The sequence below is a fragment of the Nerophis ophidion genome, linkage group LG28 (assembly GCF_033978795.1).
Source record: "Nerophis ophidion isolate RoL-2023_Sa linkage group LG28, RoL_Noph_v1.0, whole genome shotgun sequence".
NCBI classification, from domain to species: Eukaryota; Metazoa; Chordata; class Actinopteri; order Syngnathiformes; family Syngnathidae; genus Nerophis; species Nerophis ophidion.
The window spans coordinates 33,355,398-33,376,896 of NC_084638.1; the positions used below are offsets into that span (position 1 = coordinate 33,355,398).

Consider the following 21,499-nt stretch of genomic DNA (forward strand, 5'->3'; position numbering starts at 1 on the left):
GACACGCAGGCAGACCTAGACTGCTCAGTCAGTCTCCTGGTCTAAGCTCCATCTGTTCACTAAGCATGGTCATTACACGCCGTTCAAGGTCACCGAGTGCTGTGCTGTGACCTTTATTCTACATCACACATGCACGTGCACGCACACACGCCTGTCTTGCCCCTCCCCCGGCCAGCCTCCACACCTCCTGCTCTCTGCAGCTTCTGCCGTGTGGCCTTGTTGGGGCTGTGGTTGTACCTCAACTTACCAGCTCCAGAGGGCCTGTGATTTTGCAATGCATTGTGGGGCCCCGGGAGCCATTTTGGTTGGCCAAAGCTTTTGTTTGCATGGTTGTGTTGTACCCGCAGCAATGTGAGACACAACAAAGTAAAATCAGGGACCGCACCAAGACAAAGTCAGGCATGTGAGTTTTATCCTCTAAAGTCAGACGTCCCTCTTTCTTATCTCTGTAAAAAAATATATTCCCATTTTTCTTTGTATTTTCCCTCCTGCATGTGTGTTAAAATCTTGATCCGACTCTTTGCCACACCTGCCAACAACTATGTAAGGAGTAGGGTTTTTCAGTGGTAAAAAGTCAAGTTTTCCATGAAACATGATGAAGTTAAAAATGAAAGCTACGTAGCGAAGCAGCTCCACGGGCAGAAGACAAACTATACAGGAAACGATTGGTTGGTTTACGTGTAAGAACATCCATGATTGTTCACTATGATTAAGATTAGTGACAGGCCAATCAGAGGCAAGGTAGGGCGATGTTATGTATTATGCTAGATCCACTCCACGTCCATTGCACCGGTCCCCTCCAAGGTTTCTCATTGTTATCCCATCGGGTTGAGTTTTTCCTTGCCCTGACGTGGGATCTGAGTGGCTTGTGCAGCCCTTTGAGACACTCGTGATTTAGGGCAATATAAGTAAACTTTGATTGTGAAGTGAATTATATTTATATAGCGCTCTTCTCTAGTGCCTCAAAGCGCTTTACATAGTGAAAGCCAATATCTAAGTTACATTTAAAGCAGTGTGGGTGGCACTGGGAGCAGGTGGGTCAAGTGTCTTGCCCAAGGACACAACGGCAGTGACTAGGATGGCGGAAGCGGGAATTGAACCTGCAACCCTCAAGTTGCTGGCACGGCCACTCTACCAACCCAGCTATACCGCCCCACATTGAAACATTGATGATTGAAATGAGGAGGAGAGCGATGGAGAAGAGAAGAGGCACTTTTCAAGATGGATGTATTTAAATAGACTAGTGGAAGATGGCAGATGGATTCTCTTCTTTAGATGTTTCTTTGAGCCACGTAGACCACAATGTTGGCCACATTTGGACACATCTATGCTACAACATTCATTGGAATCCACCTTTGAGGACACACATGATCATGCTTACTTTGTTTTCTACTTTGTTTCTACTCTTTATATTTTGACATTGAATAGTTGAATCATTTTGAAACATAAACAAGATGACTGCAAGATATTTGTTATTTCATGCTATAAATCACACCTGGATAAAGGAAGTTAGCTAATAGGATAAACATTGTTTGTACTCTTAATGATTGTTGCATTTGGAGCAGTTAGAAGTGGAGAGGGAGTCCCCCACCCAGGCATCCTGAGACCCACAGCTTATTTGCACTCTTTTCAGTCATTTCCAATCACATGCCTGCAAACTGTAGTCTATTCCAAAGGCTCGCTACCCGGGACTAAAATTGGTGGAATTGGTCCATATGAGCACGTTCAATATTGGAGGAATGGACACCCTGGGAACCGGGTTTATGATTCCCATCCCTACAAGCCACTTTTCAATAAGGTGATGTGTTGGTGTGATTGGCAGGCCGTATTGTTGGAGTGGAGAAATGTTTAGTATTTATGTACTGCTCATCTTCACTGCCATCTCCTGCATAATAAATAGGAGAGCAGCTTTCAACCAAGATCATCTATCCCTATTTGCTGGCATTATTTACCTGTGTCAGCAGGTGTGTGTGTGGCCTTGCAGTACATGTTGCTAAGCATCAGCCTGATGCAGGTGGGCTAGGGAATGTTAGCACCCCCCACTTGTCTTCCATACTGAAGAGTTGCTTCCATGCCATTTGACTGGTTCAATTTGCTGATGTAGCAACATCCCACATTCACAAGGCGGGGGGCGGTTTAGCTCGGTTGGTAGAGTGGCCGTGCCAGCAACTTGAGGGTTGCAGGTTCGATTCCCGCTTCTGCCAACCTAGTCACTGCCGTTGTGTCTTTGGGCAAGACACTTTACCCACCTGCTTCCAGTGCCACCCACACTGCTTTAAATGTAACTTAGATATTGGGTTTCACTATGTAAAACGCTTTGAGTCACTAGAGAAAAAGCGCTATATAAATATAATCCACTTCACTTCACACATGTGCTCGTCATGTTGGGGCGCCCTATGGCTTTTTCTCAAAGACGTGACACCAAACAGCAGGGGTGTTTTTCCAACCTGCGGGGGCCAGTTGGACCTTTTTCATATTCAAAACCAAAACAATATTTATTGTAGATTTTAAGGCAGGGGTTCTTAACTTCTTTGACAACTTAAATATTATTACAGAATTTCTAATCTTATTGATTTTAATTTCATTCAATAGACTCATAAAAATGGAAAAACTATTAAATAATACAATTACGATGTGCTAAAAATAAACAAAGTGAATAATAAATGTTTAACTAAACAGTCATAATTTTTGTGCAAAATAATCTGACTGTAGCTCCAGACTTCTTCTGTTTGTTTTAGATTGTCATTGCTGCCACAAGTGGTGGAAAAGTGTATTACAAGTGAGTACTAGCTGAGAAACAGACCTATTTTGTGGCCCAACGACCTCTGGTTAAGAAACACTGCCTCAATGTTAAAAGTCCCTGGGAACCCAGAAACGTCATTTATGTCTTTATTCCTTTTCAATTTTTTTCGCTTTCAACATTTAAATATCTGTACCAACTTCCCATCTATCTGTTACCAAACATTTATTCATACAATATTTCCCCAAAACATTTTTCAGTGAAGTAATTGGAGCCTTTATTGCGTAAATAATTCATAACATTGCTTTTGATTCATTATTTTTTGAACAATGACAGGTTTTTTTTAAGAAGTGTTATAAATAATTTAAATCTAAATAGTCTAAGTCTAAATAAGTTATTTTCAACGCCTAAATCTGTAGATCAACGTCCAATGCATCCCTCAATTATACATTTGTATTGTTTTTTCAGCAATGAAAGTTTCAAAGTAAAACTATCTTCATGGCAGATTAGTGTCAACATGGCAACATTTTCTTGTTACGTCATACCCGTTTGCTCTTTTAATCCACTTTTTTTGCACCAGTATGTTTTCAAAAGTGCCGCTGGCCATGAAGAAGTGTGCAAGTGGCCCCCCGCCGCACTTTGGACAAAATGTTCAAACTTCAGTAGGGTTGCACAATTATGACCAACGTGATAACCAGAATTATTTTTTGTGAAGCTGTTTTTATAGCCAATCATGGCACCCACCTGTTCCCAATTAGCCTGCACACCTGTGGGATGTTCCAAATAAGTGTTTGATGAGCATTCCTCAACTTTATCAGTACTTATTGCCACCTTTCCCAACTTCTTTGTCACGTGTTGCTGGCATCAAATTCTAAAGTTAATGATTATTTGCAAAAAAAAAAAAAGTTTATGAGTTTGAACATGAAATATGTTGTCTTTGTAGCATATTCAACTGAATATGGCTTGAAAAGGATTTGCAAATCATTGTATTCTGTTTATATTTACATCTAACACCATTTCCCAACTCATATGGAAACGAGGTTTGTATGTAAACAGTCTTTTAAATGAGAGATGGGCGGGGAAAAGAACACACAAAGTAAAGTACATCACATACGTGTGGGATTAAAAAAAAGCGTTCCAATTACGCAGGCTGAGTGTTGGCTCCAGCTAAATGCTAACATACAATGGACCAGCTAAATGCTAACATACAATGGACCAGCTAAATGCTAACATACAATGGACCAGCTAAATGCTAACATACAATGGACCAGCTAAATGCTAACATACAATGGACCAGCTAAATGCTAACATACAATGGACCAGCTAAATGCTAACATACAATGGACCAGCTAAATGCTAACATACAATGGACCAGCTCATTGACAGGCCAAAGAAAACATTAGCAGAACAAACTTTCTATCTGGCCCATTAGGGCTGAGTGATCTGCATGAATACTGTATCACCACGCATGTGTTTTTTATATCTGTCAATATTTAGCCTTAGTTTTTATGACACAACCAAAATGAGGACCAAGAGAAAAATATTTAAGTGTAAGATTTTTGGGTGTATAATCCCCCAGTGATCAAGGCCGAAAGGAATTGTTAACACAAGCATGGAAAACAATGTAAAACATTTTTATAAATGAGTTTATAGTAAGCAATAACGTCCTGGAATGTAGGTGGAAAAATAAGAAATGCCTAACGTGTAACAAAATATTACAAAGTGTGAAAAGTGCAAACTCAGAACTATTTTCTGCAAATGTAGTGTCAGGAAGTTACAGCTGTGCTCTAAAGGGTGAGCGGGGCTAAGGTGGTGTGGTACTACATATCACACTGGCACCACAAATGAACAACATAGTTTTGCCAAATGTTCACCCCGCTTGTGTGCAGAGGTTCAGTGGAAGTGCTAGCGCCTTCCAAGAAGCTCCTCTGCTAGTCCCACACACATGCTAACAAAAGCAGTGGGACTTTTTGAAGTATGGGCATAATTTATTCGTGTCATGATGCCTGATTTCCCATCTGCTACTGGGACCCTGAGCAGCTGGAGGGAGCGAGGAAGGAGGTGGGGGCCGCTCTCAACAGCTGGGAAGCAGTTTCCTCTCACAGAAAGCATGCATCAAGGAGGGCGAGGGAGCCAGCCTTGAAATTGCAGAAGGGCAAAAAAGGGAAAAATGAGGCGTCAGCCAGTTTGTTTACTCAGGGTGCAACGTCGGTGCAGCTACCGTATTTCCTTGAACTGCCGCCGGGGCGATAATTAATTTAAAACCTCTTCTCACTCCGCCGTTTACCAAAGGCATGCGGTAAAGGCAAGCATGCGCTAATTTTTTAAAACCTCTTCTCACTCCGGCACTTACCAAGGGCATGTGGTAAATTTAGGCCTGCGCTTAAAAATTTGAGTGTGATGTAAGGATACCATCATGAAAAGCACATTTAATTAAAAAAAACTTTATAAGGGTCTTACCTTTACTTATAAATGAAGTCCGTGTGCAGCTCCTTCTGATCAAAAGCATCGATAACTTGTTTATAGAAGTCTTCCTTATCTTTCTTCAGTTTTAAAAGTCTCTCTGTCTCCATGGAGATCTTCCTTTATTACCTCCTGCTTCCATTGAAAGTCCAGTTTAGAAAACGGTTTTATTTTAGATATGTAATCCTCCATGTTAAAAGTGCAAGCGAGAGGAAAAAATAAAGGATCGCTGCTCACTCTTGCTGCTTGTTGTCACTTCTTCTGCAGCCGAGTAGTCGCAAGAAGGATCACTAGCGCCCTCTACCACCAGGGGGCGGGAGTCATTTAATGACTCATATTTGACACACGCAGCTACGGTATGTTAATAAAACATAGCTGCTTACTGTTCTTTTTAGCATATTCAATAGCTTGGACCTTAAATCCTACTGAATAGCTCTTACTCTTCTTCCCTTTATGCCATTTCAAATGATTGAAATCAGCCTCCTCCATTTTGAAAATGATGACAGGTGAAGTGTCACTCGTGACGTGACGAGTTTGACCCGGCGGAAATTCTAGACATGCGCTAATAAAAATTATATTCTGCGAAACGAGTTAATCCTGAGGAAGCGGTAATGCTAAGCATGCGCTAATTAGTTTGCAAAACGACTTTGACCCGGCAGTAATTGTAGGCAGGCACATACTATATACCCGGCGGCAATTCAAGGAAATACGGTATGTGACGTTCTCACCGCCATGGTTAGCTAGCATGTGGTGACATTTCCACCACACATTGTCTCTTCATCCTTGCTGGAGGGCTGCACAATTGTAATCTCGACCACCATTTGGGCAGCTGCGATGAAAGTACAGACGATCCTAACATCAACCGTGCACCGAGTGACCCGGTATCCAAATCCCTCTCAAAGACACGCCAAAATAACGCATATAGTAACATTTTATATGTCCTATTAATACTGTGAGCAGTACAAAGAATAACTTCCTGTCTATGTGACTTTCAAGGCTTGGAATTGGGGGTTAAATCACCAAATGATTCCCGAGCGCGGCGCACGCTGCTGCTCACTGCTCCCCTCACACCCCAGGGGGTGAAGAAGGGGATGGGTCGAATGCAGAGGACACATTTCAACACACCTAGTATGTGTGTGTGACTTGAACTTTTCACGTGTACATTGGATTTTATTATTCATTCTTCTTATAGTTTCACTTTGAAATGAAAGATAGAATGTGCAATACATTTTTTTACTTGCCAGTCAATATTGATGAAAATAATCGTAATTATGAATCGTGCAGCTCTAGTTTGGTGTAAAGCAGGGCCTTTAATCTCATTTTAACTCAGGGGCCACATGGAGGACAGTTTATTCCCAAGTGGGCCAGAATGGTAAAATCCTGGCATGATAACTTCAAAATAACTGCCCACAAAACGCTGCTTCCTGGAGAGATGGTCTGTAAAACTTCAGCCATGCAACATTTTAACCAGAGAACCACCATTACGGTATGTAGTACGGGAGTCCAAAAAAATAGATTTTTGAATTAATTGTAACAATTCTTAATAATAAAGAAAGAAAAATCAAAAAACCTTATTAAAAAAATATAGAAAAAATTTAAATCTGTTCTGTCCATCCACTCAGACAAATTATACAGTTGTTGTAGAGGATCTATATCTGCTGTACACTTTTACTTTAGAAAATATACTTCTTGTTGTCTTATTTGTATTTGACTTTGTTAAATGTTTGAGTAGAAATGTATTCAACAAAACCAGTTTTCTTTGAAGTAGTATAAACATTGATCAGAGAGCTTTGTTTATTTAATGGAGGAATGTAGTTTCACGGTGGCAGAGGGGTTAGTGCGTCTGCCTCACAATACGAAGTTCCTGCAGTCCTGGGTTCAAATCCAGGCTCGGGATCTTTCTGTGTGGAGTTTGCATGTTCTCCCCGTGAATGCGTGGGTTCCCTCCGGGTACTCCGGCTTCCTCCCACTTCCAAAGACATGCACCTGGGGATAGGTTGATTGGCAACACTAAATGGTCCATAGTGTGTGAATGTTGTCTGTCTATCTGTGTTGGCCCTGTGATGAGGTGGCGACTTGTCCAGGGTGTACCCTGCCTTCCGCCCGATTGTAGCTGAGATAGGCGCCAGCGCCCCCCGCCACCCTGAAAGGGAATAAGCAGTAGAAAATGGATGGATGGATGTAGTTTTTCATAGAACTGGCACCCAATGGTAATAAACTGGTATTGATTTTGAATCAGGAATAGTTTCTAAATCTAATTCTGAATCATTACCCCTAAGAATTGAATGAATGGAGTCATGTAATGGCCAAATATTTACTGTCCTAATATGTAGAGCACAAGGGAGTCTTTTAAATGTAAAAAAAAAAAAAAAAAGTCATAATCTGACCCCTTTAGTGCGCCTTTTGTTTGAAAATAGACCCCCTCATCAACAATGCACCTTATAATCCGACGTGCCCTATGGTCAGAAACACACTGTCTACTTAGTTCCACAGAAACATATTTGTTTGGAATATTAGTCTTAATTCATGACAAAAGCTGTTTATACTGCCTGACTTGAACATGAAACTTAGTTCTCTGGTCCTCAAGTAAGACGGTGTGCAGGCAAAAAGGTATGCAATGCTTCAACCAAAAATAAACAAAAGGGAAAGAAAAAGGCACTGAAGTATAGGGATGGCTATGCGAAATGAAAGTAAAACTGAACTGGCTACAAAGTAAAAGCAGAATGCTGGATGACAGCAAAGACTTACAGCGTGGTCCACAAAGTACGTCCATGACAATCAATGATGTCCCCACAAAGAAGGATAAAAACAACTGAAATAGTCTTGTTTGCCAATACAGAGCAGGTCAGGCGATGGCACTCAAAGGAAGGCGGGAAGCTGCTACAGGAAAACACCAAGAAAATCCACCAAAATAACAGCGCAGGATAGGAACTAAAGCATTACACACAGGAAAACAACAACAAACTCAATGAGGCACGACAACCTGTTGGAGTTTTATTTTTGAACATGTTCTGTTGCTGGTGTGCCTACGTGTTTTTTTTTTATTGAAAAAAATGTGCCTTGGCCTCAAAAAAGGTTGAAAAACTCTGATCTGCATCAACAATATGATGTGTCTTCATGCTTAGACAGGACACGTTGGAAACTATTGTTTTACTTATTTTTAAATGCAATAAAATGGTTCCAAATAAGAATGTCAATCCATCAGAACATTAACAAGTGCATGTGATGAATTGAAAGTGAAGTCTTGAGCTCTTGGGATGGTTGCTGATGATGTGTTGGCAGTCCCACTACAAATAGTCTCTAGCTGCTGCTGCCTCATTTACATCACACTTAAATGATTTGGTCCTGCCCTAAAGGTAAAGCACCATCTTTCTCTTTGGCCTTTCAGCATTCCCCCGCCGATCCGGTAACGATGCTTCCTGACGGCACCGCTGACTCCAGCACAGAGCACGCCATTGGCAGGGAAGCTAAGCCAAAAAAGAAGAAGAAGAGGAAAACTAAAGAGGACGGAGAAGAGGGGGGCAAGAAGCCGGCGGATGCCACACCAGGAAGTGAGCAGGCTATGGCCGCAGGGATTGGAGATGGAAGCTCGCCACCTGTTGAGAAGAAGAAACGGAAAAAGAAACCAAAGGAGAAGGCGGAGGGCGGCGAGTCAAAGACCCCCAAGACGCCCAAGACCCCCAAGACTCCCAAAGAGCCCAAGGAGAAGAAAGTCAAGAACCCCACAGCCAAGACCAAGACCCCCAAAAAGTCCAGGTAAGAAAAGTCATTGTAACACCTGCTGGTGGACTTGTGAAGTAAGCAGTGTGAATGGGGGGGGAACTTGATCCCAGAGAGGAATGTCTCTCTCTTTCTTTCTCCTCCTCAGCCGCTCTTTTATCCTGAGGAAGAGGGCGGGCCAAAGGGGTCAGCGCTGGTGTGTGTGTGTGTGTGTGTGTGTGTGTGTGTGTGTGTGTGTGTGTGTGTGTGTGTGTGTGTGTGTGTGTGTGTGTGGGCCAGTGGAAGAGAGACAAGGGGGCAGGGAACGCCACGAAGGGCAGGCATTGGGGGAGGGGTGGTCTTTTGTGGCAGAAAATGGCGTCTAATGATAATGAAGGCCAAGCTGCTGACCACAACTTGGTGTGGGGGAGGGGTTGTTTGTGTGTGTGTGTGTGTGTGTGTGTGTGTGTGTGTGTGTGTGTGTGTGTGTGTGCACGCGCACGTTTGTAAACTAGCTGTTATCTCTTTCAGCCTGTCCTCCATCTTGAGTGCTGGCCTGCAGCGCCCAGGTTAATTTAGCATAATAATGACTGCTGGCCATTCACTGCTACTCTAAAATGGTGGACGAATACATTTACTCCACCATCCTCCTTTTTTTTCCACCCCCTTCAAATGCACTTACATCTTTTTCACTTTCATTTCCCTTACATCATAAAATACATCTTCATATATACACCATACAATTATGCTTTCAACTTACAATAAGCACTTTTTACTTGAGATGGGCATACAGGTGTAACTCCAAAAATGATGGGGTGTTTCCTTTCAACTTCAAATGTGAAATTACCTTATTTTCCGGACTAAAATATCATTATTTTCCAAATTAGCAGCACCGGACTATAAGCTGCAGATATATATGTTGTAAAATCTGTTATTTACACAAAGATTTTGTCAATGTTTTTTTAATGTAACAGGGCAGTAAAACAGCGGATCAAACAAAACAGAAGTCAGGTCATGGAGCCACTATCTGCGCAAGCTAGCTCTCCATTCATCTAAACAGACTCAATGAAATTGTGGTGAATTTACAGAGGTTTTTTTTTTACGAAAGTGAAACAATACACAAAGAATGCTGTTGTAAGTTAATAACACTAACACCGACACTCATAAACGTGTTGGCATATTCAATCAAAGTTATTTATAAAGCACTTTCCATACATAAAAGAAATGTGCGCACACACAAGCACACAAATGGATGGAGTAAAAATAATAAAACATAGAAAATAGTAAGAATATGATGCGAGAGTAGGAACAAAGAAAATACAAGTAAACTTATGAAGACAAAAAATTATTATAAAACAAATAAATAGAACTGAATAAAATATTGCATTATTAGCAGGATTCAAAGTAAAGTACAAATGACTTCAATAAAATTTAATAATTATTAGGTGAAAACCAAATTGCCAAAAGTGGGTCTTTAGTCTGCTTTTGAAAAACACAAACATTCTCTGCAGCCCTGAGCTCGTCCAGCAAGATGTTCCATAGTAAGATGCCATCTCGTGACTTTGTGTCCTGACTTTTGGAATAAATAGGAAGTGAGTGCCCGAGGATCTCAGGGTCTGCCAAGGTTAGTAGGAGCAAAAAGATAAGGCCCAATACCATAAAAGCATTTATAAACCAGAAGAATAACCTTAAAATTGATCCTGAAATACACGGGGTCATTTTAAAACTGGTGTAGTGTGGGCCAGCCTTCTGATCTTTATGGAAGACTTGTATATATCAATATGATATTAATACATATGCGTATATTAATAAATATACTAATACAGATTGGATATTCAAATACATGTTTATAAATTAGTATTTGTAAATATATTTTTGAGATTTGAAAATATGTACAACTGTATAAATATGAAAATATGACATACAAATAAATCGAGAATTTGTATAAAAAACGTATTCGTAAATATATTTTTGATTTGAATATAAATATGCTTTATTTTGTAGTTGTATATAATTTGCATATGTAGATCTTTTTTTTTTGCATTTGTGTGGATGAGACATTCCTCCCACAAATAAATGTGAGCTACACACTCCCCCGAACAACCAGCAGAGGGCACTGCAGCCAGAGTGGTCTGGGTCACAGACATGGTCAGACACTGGCGAGCCAATCAGAGACACAACTAGGGAGGGTCATATGATGATAAATGATGATGATTTGACACACATTGCACTGATAAGAGATCAGTATCTACATCGAGACAAGGTCATTAAACGGCATTGATACAATAAAATAAGCAGCTAGCACGACCTTTTTAGATTAGCTGGATAAATTAGAATTAGCTAATACAACGCTCACGTTAGCAAGCTCAGGCCTGCTAAAGACGTGGATTGTTTTTGTGCAGAGAACTCCGGACAGTTTGCTTATAATGCATATAATGCTCTGTGACCCAGACCACTCTGGCTGCAGTGCCCTCTGCTGGTTGTTCAGGGGAGTGTGTAGCTCACATTTATTTGTGGGAGGAATGTCTCATCCACACAAAAGCAAAAAAGCGATCCACATATGCAAAGTCAATACAAACACAAAATCAAGCATATTTATATTCAAATCTCAAAAATATATTTACAAGTACACATTTATTTTTACAAATTATTGATTTATTTGTTTGTCAAATTTTTATATTCATACATTTTAGTTGTATATATTTTCAAATCTCAAAAATATATTTACAAATATGTGTTTTATACAAATTATTTGTATATCGTATTAGTATATTAATATATACATATGTATTAATATCATATTGATAGATATAAGTTGATGTGAGACAATTCTACTTCCACAGATCTTGGTCAGGAAAGTAGCAGCAGAATTCTGGAGTAATTGTAAAGGTGCAATGAGCTTTTTAGGAAGACCTGTAAGCAGGGCGCTACAATAATCTATACAACGCTTACTAAAAGCATGCAGTAGTGTCTCTGTGTTGCTGAGACAGAATCGGGCCAACTAGGTCACAGTCTAAAACAATGCCCAGATTTTTCACTTGGAGTGATGGAGTCAAAAACCATGCTTGTAGTTTTCATGTGTTTCTTACTCAGGACCTCTGACTAAAATCTCAGTCTTGTCCCGTAAAACGTTATCTGCCATCCACAATGTGATATCTTAAATGCAATTAAAAAATAATGTTAACTACGCTAGCTTGATTACATTACAATAGCATATAGAACATCTGCATGAAAACACCTGGGGATAGGCCCCTCCCACCTCCAAAGACATGCACCTGGGGATAGGCCCCTCCCACCTCCAAAGACATGCACCTGGGGATAGGCCCCTCCCACCTCCAAAGACATGCACCTGGGGATAGGCCCCTCCCACCCCCAAAGACATACACCTGGGGATAGGCCCCTCTCACCTCCAAAGACATGCACCTGGGGATAGGCCCCTCCCACCCCCAAAGACATACACCTGGGGATAGGCCCCTCTCACCTCCAAAGACATGCACCTGGGGATAGGCCCCTCCCACCTCCAAAGACATGCACCTGGGGATAGGCCCCTCCCACCCCCAAAGACATACACCTGGGGATAGGCCCCTCTCACCTCCAAAGACATGCACCTGGGGATAGGCCCCTCTCACCTCCAAAGACATGCACCTGGGGATAGGCCCCTCCCACCTCCAAAGACATGCACCTGGGGATAGGCCCCTCCCACCTCCAAAGACATGCACCTGGGGATAGGCCCCTCCCACCTCCAAAGACATGCACCTGGGGATAGGCCCCTCCCACCTCCAAAGACATGCACCTGGGGATAGGCCCCTCCCACCTCCAAAGACATACACCTGGGGATAGGCCCCTCTCACCTCCAAAGACATGCACCTGGGGATAGGCCCCTCCCACCTCCAAAGACATACACCTGGGGATAGGCCCCTCTCACCTCCAAAGACATGCACCTGGGGATAGGCCCCTCCCACCTCCAAAGACATACACCTGGGGATAGGCCCCTCTCACCTCCAGGAGACATGCACCTGGGGATAGGCCCCTCCCACCTCCAAAGACATACACCTGGGGATAGGCCCCTCTCACCTCCAAAGACATGCACCTGGGGATAGGCCCCTCCCACCTCCAAAGACATACACCTGGGGATAGGCCCCTCTCACCTCCAAAGACATGCACCTGGGTATAGGCCCCTCCCACCTCCAAAGACATGCACCTGGGGATAGGCCCCTCTCACCTCCAAAGACATGCACCTGGGGATAGGCCCCTCCCACCTCCAAAGACATGCACCTGGGGATAGGCCCCTCCCACCTCCAAAGACATGCACCTGGGGATAGGCCCCTCCCACCTCCAAAGACATGCACCTGGGGATAGGCCCCTCCCACCTCCAAAGACATGCACCTGGGGATAGGCCCCTCCCACCTCCAAAGACATGCACCCGGGGATAGGTTGATTGGCTACACTAAATGGTCCCTAGTGTGTGAATGTTGTCCGTCTATCTGTGTTGGCCCTGCGATGAGGTGGCGACTTGTCCAGGGTGTAGCCCGCCTTCCGCCTGATTGTAGCTGAGATAGGCTCCAGCACCCCCCGCGACCCCAAAGGGAATAAGCTGTGGCAAATGAATGGACGAAGGGTTTTACTTTCAGTTTAAGGCATTAAAACAGGAAGTACATTTTTGATCCACAACAGCTCCAATGAGCAAACTGGTCCAAAAGATGGCGCCGTAAAACAATGCCTCACCTTTTCAGTGTTTCTGCTTGTGTTTAATGGAACTTATTGGACACAAAACATTACGGCCATTACCAAAGACAAGTCCGAGAATTAACCACAACCATTTTCTAAGAAATGGATGTATTGTCACATTCCTAATCGTTAGGTTTGTTTCTTCCTCACCCCTGCAAAGTAAACCTTTTAATGTTTTATTTCAATGACATGGCAGACTCAAACCAATCCCACAATACTTGTGGTACATCCTTTCAGCTTTTTTATCAACTGGAACACCACCCTGAGTTGCCATTGACTATGTGGCAAAGGTGACATGTCTCCGAGTATTTAGGATATTAATACAAAATGACAAAGTAGTGACTGACTGCTAGGTTTTAGGTATTGGCTGTGCTAATGAAGAATAATGATACTTTTAGTCTAATATCCTGGCAGGTTGAATTGTGCGCACACATACTGAGAATTAGGTGCCAAGTCAGCTCCAATTCTTTCCTTTGACCTTGCTTTCGCTCACACCGCCTCTCTGTCTACTTCTCTCAGGAAGTACATCTATAAATAACCCCGCTGCCACGCCCTTCTCTTCCCCGAGTGTGTGTGTGGCGCTGATTTGTTTGCAGTATCGCCCTGCGGACACATCACGCCACCTAACATAGGTGACTCATCAACGCAGCAGGTGTCCTTTCCTAATGCACCTGTCCACCACCACAGTCTTCTGCCTGCCCAGCATTATTTCTGATGGCTGCTTTTGGTTCTCCTGAGCCGGGGGTCCCTGGAGCTTTTTCAAAAATGAATGACAATGGGGAAAAAGATGAGTTATATACTGTATTTCCTTGAATTGCCGCCAGGTATATAGTATGCGCCTGCCTAGAATTACTGCCGGGTCAAACTCGTTTCGCCAAATAATTAGCGCATGCTTAGCATTCCCGCCGGCTCAGGATTAACGCCGGGGCAAACTCGTTTCGCAAAATATTATTTTTATTAGCGCATGTCTAGAATTTCTGCCGGGTCAAACTCGTTTCGCCAAATAATTAGCATATGCCTAGAATTACCGCCGGGTCAAACTCGTCACGTCACGAGTGACACTTCAACTGTCATTTTCAAAATGGAGGAGGCTGATTTCAATCATTTGAAATCGCATAAAGGGAAGAAGATTAAGAGCTATTCAGTAGAATTTAAGGTCCAAGCTATTGAATATGTTTTATTAATATACCGTAGCTGCGTGTGTCAAATATGAGTCATTAAATGACTCCCGCCTCCTGGTGGTAGAGGGCGCTAGTGATCCTTCTTGCGACTACTCGGCTGCAGAAGAAGTGACAACAAGCAGCAAGAGTGAGCAGCCATCGTTTATTTTTTCCTTTCGCTTGCACTTTTAACACGGAGGATTACATATCTAAAATAAAACCGTTTTCTAAACTGGACTTTCAATCGAAGCAGGAGGTAATAAAGGAAGATCTCCATCAAGACAGAGAGACTTTTAAAACTGAAGAAAGATAAGGAAGACTTCTATAAACAAGTTATCGATGCTTTTGATCAGAAGGAGCTGCGCATGGACTTCATTTATAAGTAAAGGTAAAACCGTAATAAAGTTTTTTTTATTAAATGTGCTTTCCATGATGGTATCCTTACATCACACTCAAATTTATAAGCACAGGGCTAAATTTACCGCATGCCTTTGGTAAGCGCCGGAGAGAGAAGGTTTTAAATTAATTAGCGCCCCGGTGGCAATTCAAGGAAATACGGTATATGGTTTTTATACGTTACGATATCACATACAAATATGCATGACAACAGTCCTATATCACACATGGGAAACTTTAGCAAGTATATCTAAACAGTTTTAGTTATATTGTAAAACAAAACTTACAAACGTTGCTTGGAGTGATGAATGACGAATCCACACCAGTAGAAACGCTATTGAAAGCAAGAAGACTGAGGCTACTCCGGTTGAAACAAAACACTGGTATAGAGACAGGGAGCAAACTCCTCCAAAACAAAACACCCTCTCAGCATATTTGCTTGTTTTTTAAAACTTTTTTTAATGGCCTCAACGTAGTAAAATACACAAATTAGCCGCACTATCTCCTTAGCGGCAGGGTTCGAAGTGTAGGAAAAAAGTAGGAATTTACGGTAATTATTTTTCTCTATCCTCGTGCTGTGGGGCAGACTGGCTCTTACATGCACATGCATGCCAAAATCCTCCACTGGTGCCATTTCTAATAAAAAGTAGCTTGTAGTTGTAACTTATACATGTCAGTAGACTATGGAAGCGCTAAAAGCTGTAACAAAGATGACGGGGAGAAGACGCCGTCAAAGTGGAGGCACGTCATTCTGAAGAGACCGCCAGAAAGCGTAAAAAGCAGGACATGTTATGTAGACTACAAGGAAGTGTTTTAAATGTAAACAATCATTCTATGACCTCTTTTAATACACTGGCAGAGGGACTGATCATCAGCAACATTCATCTTTTCATTTTTACATCATAACTTGTGTCCTTCTAGACTCATTGTCGTTCAAAAACTGTAAACAGTTGACTTGCATACTAAGAAATGTTAAAAAAAATACACCTTTTATGCTACATTCACCAAATGGGAAACTGACCTATTGTAGTTCAAATGATAGGCAAAGATGGAGATGGAAGAGTGTGAGGGCTGAGGAAGTTGAAGAAGCAAGGCCACGCAGGAGGGAGAGAAGCAGCCAATTGTGTGTGTGTGTGTGTGTGTGTGTGTGTGTGTGTGTGTGTGTGTGTGTGGGGCCAGATGGCTCCAGCGTGTGGCGACCAGCCAGAGGAACAGGTGCAGGTCACATGACCAGCCGTTACCAGGGAGATGGTTATTGCTCTTGGCAGGAGGATGAAAGGAGAAGGGCCCCAGGGACAGCAAGGGAGTGAGCAAGCAGGAGGGACGAGTGGAGAGAGAGGGAGAGAGAGAGAGAGATGCACGGCCATGCTGTGATGGAAAAGGGCAAGATTGGAGACATGCTAACAAATGGTGGCCATAACTGCATCATGTGCAAAGTTTTGACCTCATGTTCATTTAGATTGTGCCTTACATTTAGGATCTTGTTCCAGCTTTACCAACAGGACTAACCAGGACGTGAAGAATGGTGGTTGTTGTTGTTGTTGTTGTTGTTGTTGTTGTTGTGGTCCTATCTCACCAGGAGAACTCAGCAGGTGTAAAAAGTGTAATTTCCCCTCTGGGATTATTCAATGATTTGTGATAACACTTATTTCTCCAAATGTGTTTATATCTGTACTTAAAGTTCCTGTTTCTCTAGTTGAAAGCAACAATTATGGATGTGATCGCTCTAGCTTCCCCACGACCCCAAAAGGGACAAGCGGTAGAAAATGTATAGATCAGGGGTGCCCATTACGTCGATCGCTAGCTACCAGTCGACCGCGGGGGGTGTGTCAGTCGATCTCCAGCCAGGCTTTTAAAAAAAAAAATAGACCTAAAAATGAGTGATCATCAATCTTCACCAAGACGTGACTTAAATGACATTCACGGTACCGGAGGGTCTTGTGAGATGACGCTGGCTGCTGCAAGATCATTATTATGAAAATATGACCGAGAGGAAGGCCAGAAACACTTTTTATTTCAACAGACTCTCGCGCCGTACCTTCCGTCAAAACTCTAAAGGCCGACTGCACATTTCCTATCTTCACAATAAAAGCCCTGCTTCATGCTGCCTGCGCTAACTAAATACAGAGTCTCGGAAAACTGGCGTGCACAAGCGATCCCTCAGAAAGCTGGCGTGCACATCACTTGTGCACGCCAGCTTTCCGAGACTCTTATTTTGTTAGCGCAGGCAGCATGAAGCAGGGCTTTTATTGTGAAGATAGGAAATGTGCAGTCGGCCTATAGAGTTTTGACGGAAGGTACGGCGCGAGAGTCTGTTGAAATAAAAAGTGTTTCTGGCCTTCCTCTCGGTCATTTTTTCATAATAATGAACTGGCAGCAGCCAGCGTCATCTCACAAGACCCTCGGGTGCCGTGAATGTCAATCAAGCAAGCTACGGAATTTTCCGCCAATGTTTTTCTTGTAAAGTGTATGGAAGCTGGATGAATTAGATGCCAAAAACCAACCACTTTCATGTGGTATTGTACAGAAAGGACAACTTTTTTTCTCCTCCATTTGAAAATGTGGGCGTTATCATCATTACTGTCTGATTCCAATCAATGCAAGTCATCAGAATCAGGTAATACACCAACTTATATTCTTGTCTTTGTGAAAGAAAGACATCTATATGTGTTACACATGCTTGTATTATCATTAAACACATTTAACTTGTTTACAAAAATGTCTCTTTCATAAATAAATAAACATAAATAATATATATAAATGAGGTAGATCCCCTCGAGTTGTCAATTGAAAAGTAGCTCGCCTGCAGAAAAAGTGTGGGCACCCCTGGTGTAGATGATATGAACGAGGCCTGTCAAGTGATTATTTTCCTTTTAATCCGATTAATCACAAGTTATTTGCTGGCATGGATAACAATATCCCAACATTTGGATACAAATGCAATTTAGTAGTCAGAATGTCATACAGGCACACTTTTTCAATGTTTTACTGAATTGCAAGTCATTGATTTGCTGAAAACTTGGTGACAGTAATTATTGTAAGAATGAAGTGCACATTTTGAAAGAAATATTGCAAACCAGGTACACTTATGCAAACCAGGTACATTTATGCGTTGGAGTAAACGCACTCATAAACAAAAAACCTAGTGCACCGTTTACATCTTCGTTTCCTCTTTTTTAATTTCAGCAGTTGTTGAAACAATCAAGCTTGTTTACCTTTTCAGACGACCATGCGGATCTCTTTTACGGTACAATGCGAGCCCAGCTCATTGTGATTATGTCCAATGTTCTTCAGTATGCACAATAAGTTCTCTTTCAGCCGGTAGTTGCAACTTGATGCTCTTCTTTGTGTACTAGTTTATCCTTGCTGTAATTGTGCCACACATCAGTTTCTTGTAGCTACCTAGATGATCAGTGTTTACCTGCGTCAACATTGATGCAATATACTTTGCTAGCGTAGTTTGTTGTCCATGTAGCATTCATGCTAGCGGCACCATCCTCTAGTACAGGGGTAGGGAACCTATGGCTCTTTTGATGACTACATCTGGCTCTCAGATAAATCTTAGCTGACATTCCTTAACACGATAAGTAATGAATAATTCCGCTGGTAATCACAGTGTTAAAAATAACGTTTAAATTATAAAACATTTTCGTGCATTTTATCCAACCATCCATTTTCTATCGCGCCTGTTCAAGAAGTCGCATTAATGGTAAGAAGTACTATATTTATTATTGGTTAGCTTTAGAATAACAATGTTATTAGTGAAGTGTGAATTGAATTATATTTATATAGCGCTTTTCTCTAGTGACTCAAAGCGCTTTACATAGTAAAACCCAATATCTAAGTTACATTTAAAGCAGTGTGGGTGGCACTGGGAGCAGGTGGGTAAAGTGTCTTGCCCAAGGACACAACGGCAGTGACTAGGATGGCGGAAGCGGGAATCGAACCTGCAACCCTCAAGTTGCTGGCATGGCCACTCTACCAACCGAGTTATACTGCCCCAAAAAATAATAAGAGACTTATTATACTATAAAAATGTTGGTCTTACTTAAAAATGCACGCATTTAATTGTATTCAGTATTAAAAAATATGATATGGCTCTCACGGAAATACATTTTGAAATATTTGCCTTTCATGGCTCTCTCAGCCAAAAAGGTTCCCGACCCCTGCTCTAGTGCGTGTTTCACTTTAAGAGGGTGATTTAAACTTGATGTTCGCCAATAATGTTTGTCACTGCAATACCTGCAAGTTACCTCAGTTGTATCTAATGTTCTGTTCTCTCGCTCGTATCTTTTAGCATCTTTCAAGTCAATTCAAATCTTAGTTGCTCAAGCAAAAACATGTTTATATTATTGGATGTCCTTCCCTAATGGAGAAAGACGTTCATGCCTCTTGTTTTCATGTTAGCATTTAAGCTAGCAAGCTCGCGCCAGTCGATGCAAGTTCATCACAACAATTTTTGTTATTTTAATTCAGAACAGTGCGGTTAATTAGTAGCCTGAGTGGATACATCCCTAGCTACAATGTCATTCAAAAGTCCATCCATCCATTCATTTTCTACCGCTTGTCCCTTTTGGGGTTGCTGGAGCCTATTCGGGTGGAAGGCGGGGTACACCCCGGACAAGTCGCCAACACAGACAGACAGACATTATTCAAAAGTCCACCTGGACTTTTAGACATACTGCATGAAGTTGTAGTCTAACTTGTTTTTGCAAGCATGGGAACATGCAGTCAGCGTCCTGATACCTCCTAGCCAAGAAGTGAAGAGCCTACCTGACCCAGGTGGCATCAAAGCATGGACGTGTGTTGCAGCAGTGTCCTCTGCACTTCCTGTAGACACACATCCAGCTCCTCTTTCTTTCCATGCCAGAGATTAGAGGAAGCCTCAGCCCTCCCTCTTGTGCCTCCTCTCCATCTTGCAGCCTTTCATCACATTAACCCCCTGTGCTCCACAGCCTGGGGCACGCTAATGATTTCTAAATGGCTACATCAAACATGGCCGCTGCCCTGGGACAGACCGCCACACAGGTCTTGTTAGCCTCTGGACTTTAGCCTCGCTTTTTTTCCCCTCACATGACCTCTTTTATTGTAGTAGTACTATTTGAGTTTGTACATATGTGATCCTATTTCTAATTGTGTGTGCTGGCTGTGTATGAAAAGTGGCATACAAATAAAGTTTGCTTTGATCTGATCAGTAAGAAGACGGTGGAGTTTGAGGATGGTGCTCCTGCTGCCAAGAAGGATTCCAAGAGGAAGCGGCAGGGCTCAGCCAGCGAAGACGTGGAGGTGAAGTCTCCGCCCCCCTCACCTGCAGAAGAGGACGACGAGGATGGTGTGCAGGTACAAAACTCTTGACCAGCATTATATTTGTCCAGCTTCCATACTCCTTTACGAGAAATACATTGCAGGCTAGCTTGTGTGTGCTACTTTTCTAAGACCCTTATTGTGTCAACGCCGGCTTTTATTGTGAAGACACTTTTGACGGTGTTGTTCGGGAGAGAGAGAGTGTGTGTGTGTTGAAATGTTTTCTTGCTACTGAGCTCACTGCAGTCAACTCACAACATTTAAGAGGCCAATCTGACCTCATATTTAAGATTAAGATGGCATTTTAGGTGGATTTTGGAGACACCCCTTCTGAGAACGACAGGTAGCTAGGCGATCGACATAATTGGCACTCCTCCAATACATCAATAATAAAAAAGGAGGTTCTGAGTATCTGTTTAAGCTCTAAACAGGATTGTGAACGTTTGAAAGAGGTCAGTATGAACACTGAATTTTCCAGACTATATCAGCCGCGTCCACTAAAATTTACATAAAAAAATGTTTTCCTTATATTAACCGCAGATATATATGTTGTGAAATGGGTTATTTACACAAAAGTATTTTGTAAATGTTAACAAAATTGTTTCCAATTGGTGTCTGTAACACAGCAGTAAAACGGCTGATCAAACAAAACATCAGTCATCATCATGAACCCACTAACTGCAGAAGCTAGCTCTCCAATCAGCTAAACAGACTCTATAACTCCACGCTGACATTTTGAGGAATTTACTACATTCAAACAATACAAAAAAAATGCTGTCATAAGTTAATAATACTAACAAACACTTGTAAACATGTTGGCGTAATAACTAATGCTAACAACGCTAGCTTGATTGCAGTACAATAGCATGTACAAATGTGCATAAAAACACTCCTACCGACATCACACATTGGACACTTTAGTAAGTAAGAATTGTTTTAGTTATATTGTAAAACTTACCAATGTGCTTGGAGTGATAAAAGGATCCATACGAGTAGGAAGGCTATGGAC

General features: G+C 42.1%; 1 protein-coding gene across 6 annotated transcripts in view; it reads left to right on the plus strand.

The window, feature by feature from the left end:
* chd7 (chromodomain helicase DNA binding protein 7) overlaps nucleotides 1-21,499 on the plus strand; it is a 116,746-nt gene that overhangs the window by 34,580 nt on the left and 60,667 nt on the right. For all 6 annotated transcript variants that reach the window (XM_061890611.1, XM_061890610.1, XM_061890609.1 and 3 more), the window contains 2 exons: nucleotides 8,592-8,959; nucleotides 20,382-20,526. In XM_061890611.1, the coding sequence (XP_061746595.1) occupies nucleotides 8,592-8,959; nucleotides 20,382-20,526 (513 nt within the window). The remainder of the gene's footprint in view (nucleotides 1-8,591; nucleotides 8,960-20,381; nucleotides 20,527-21,499) is intronic.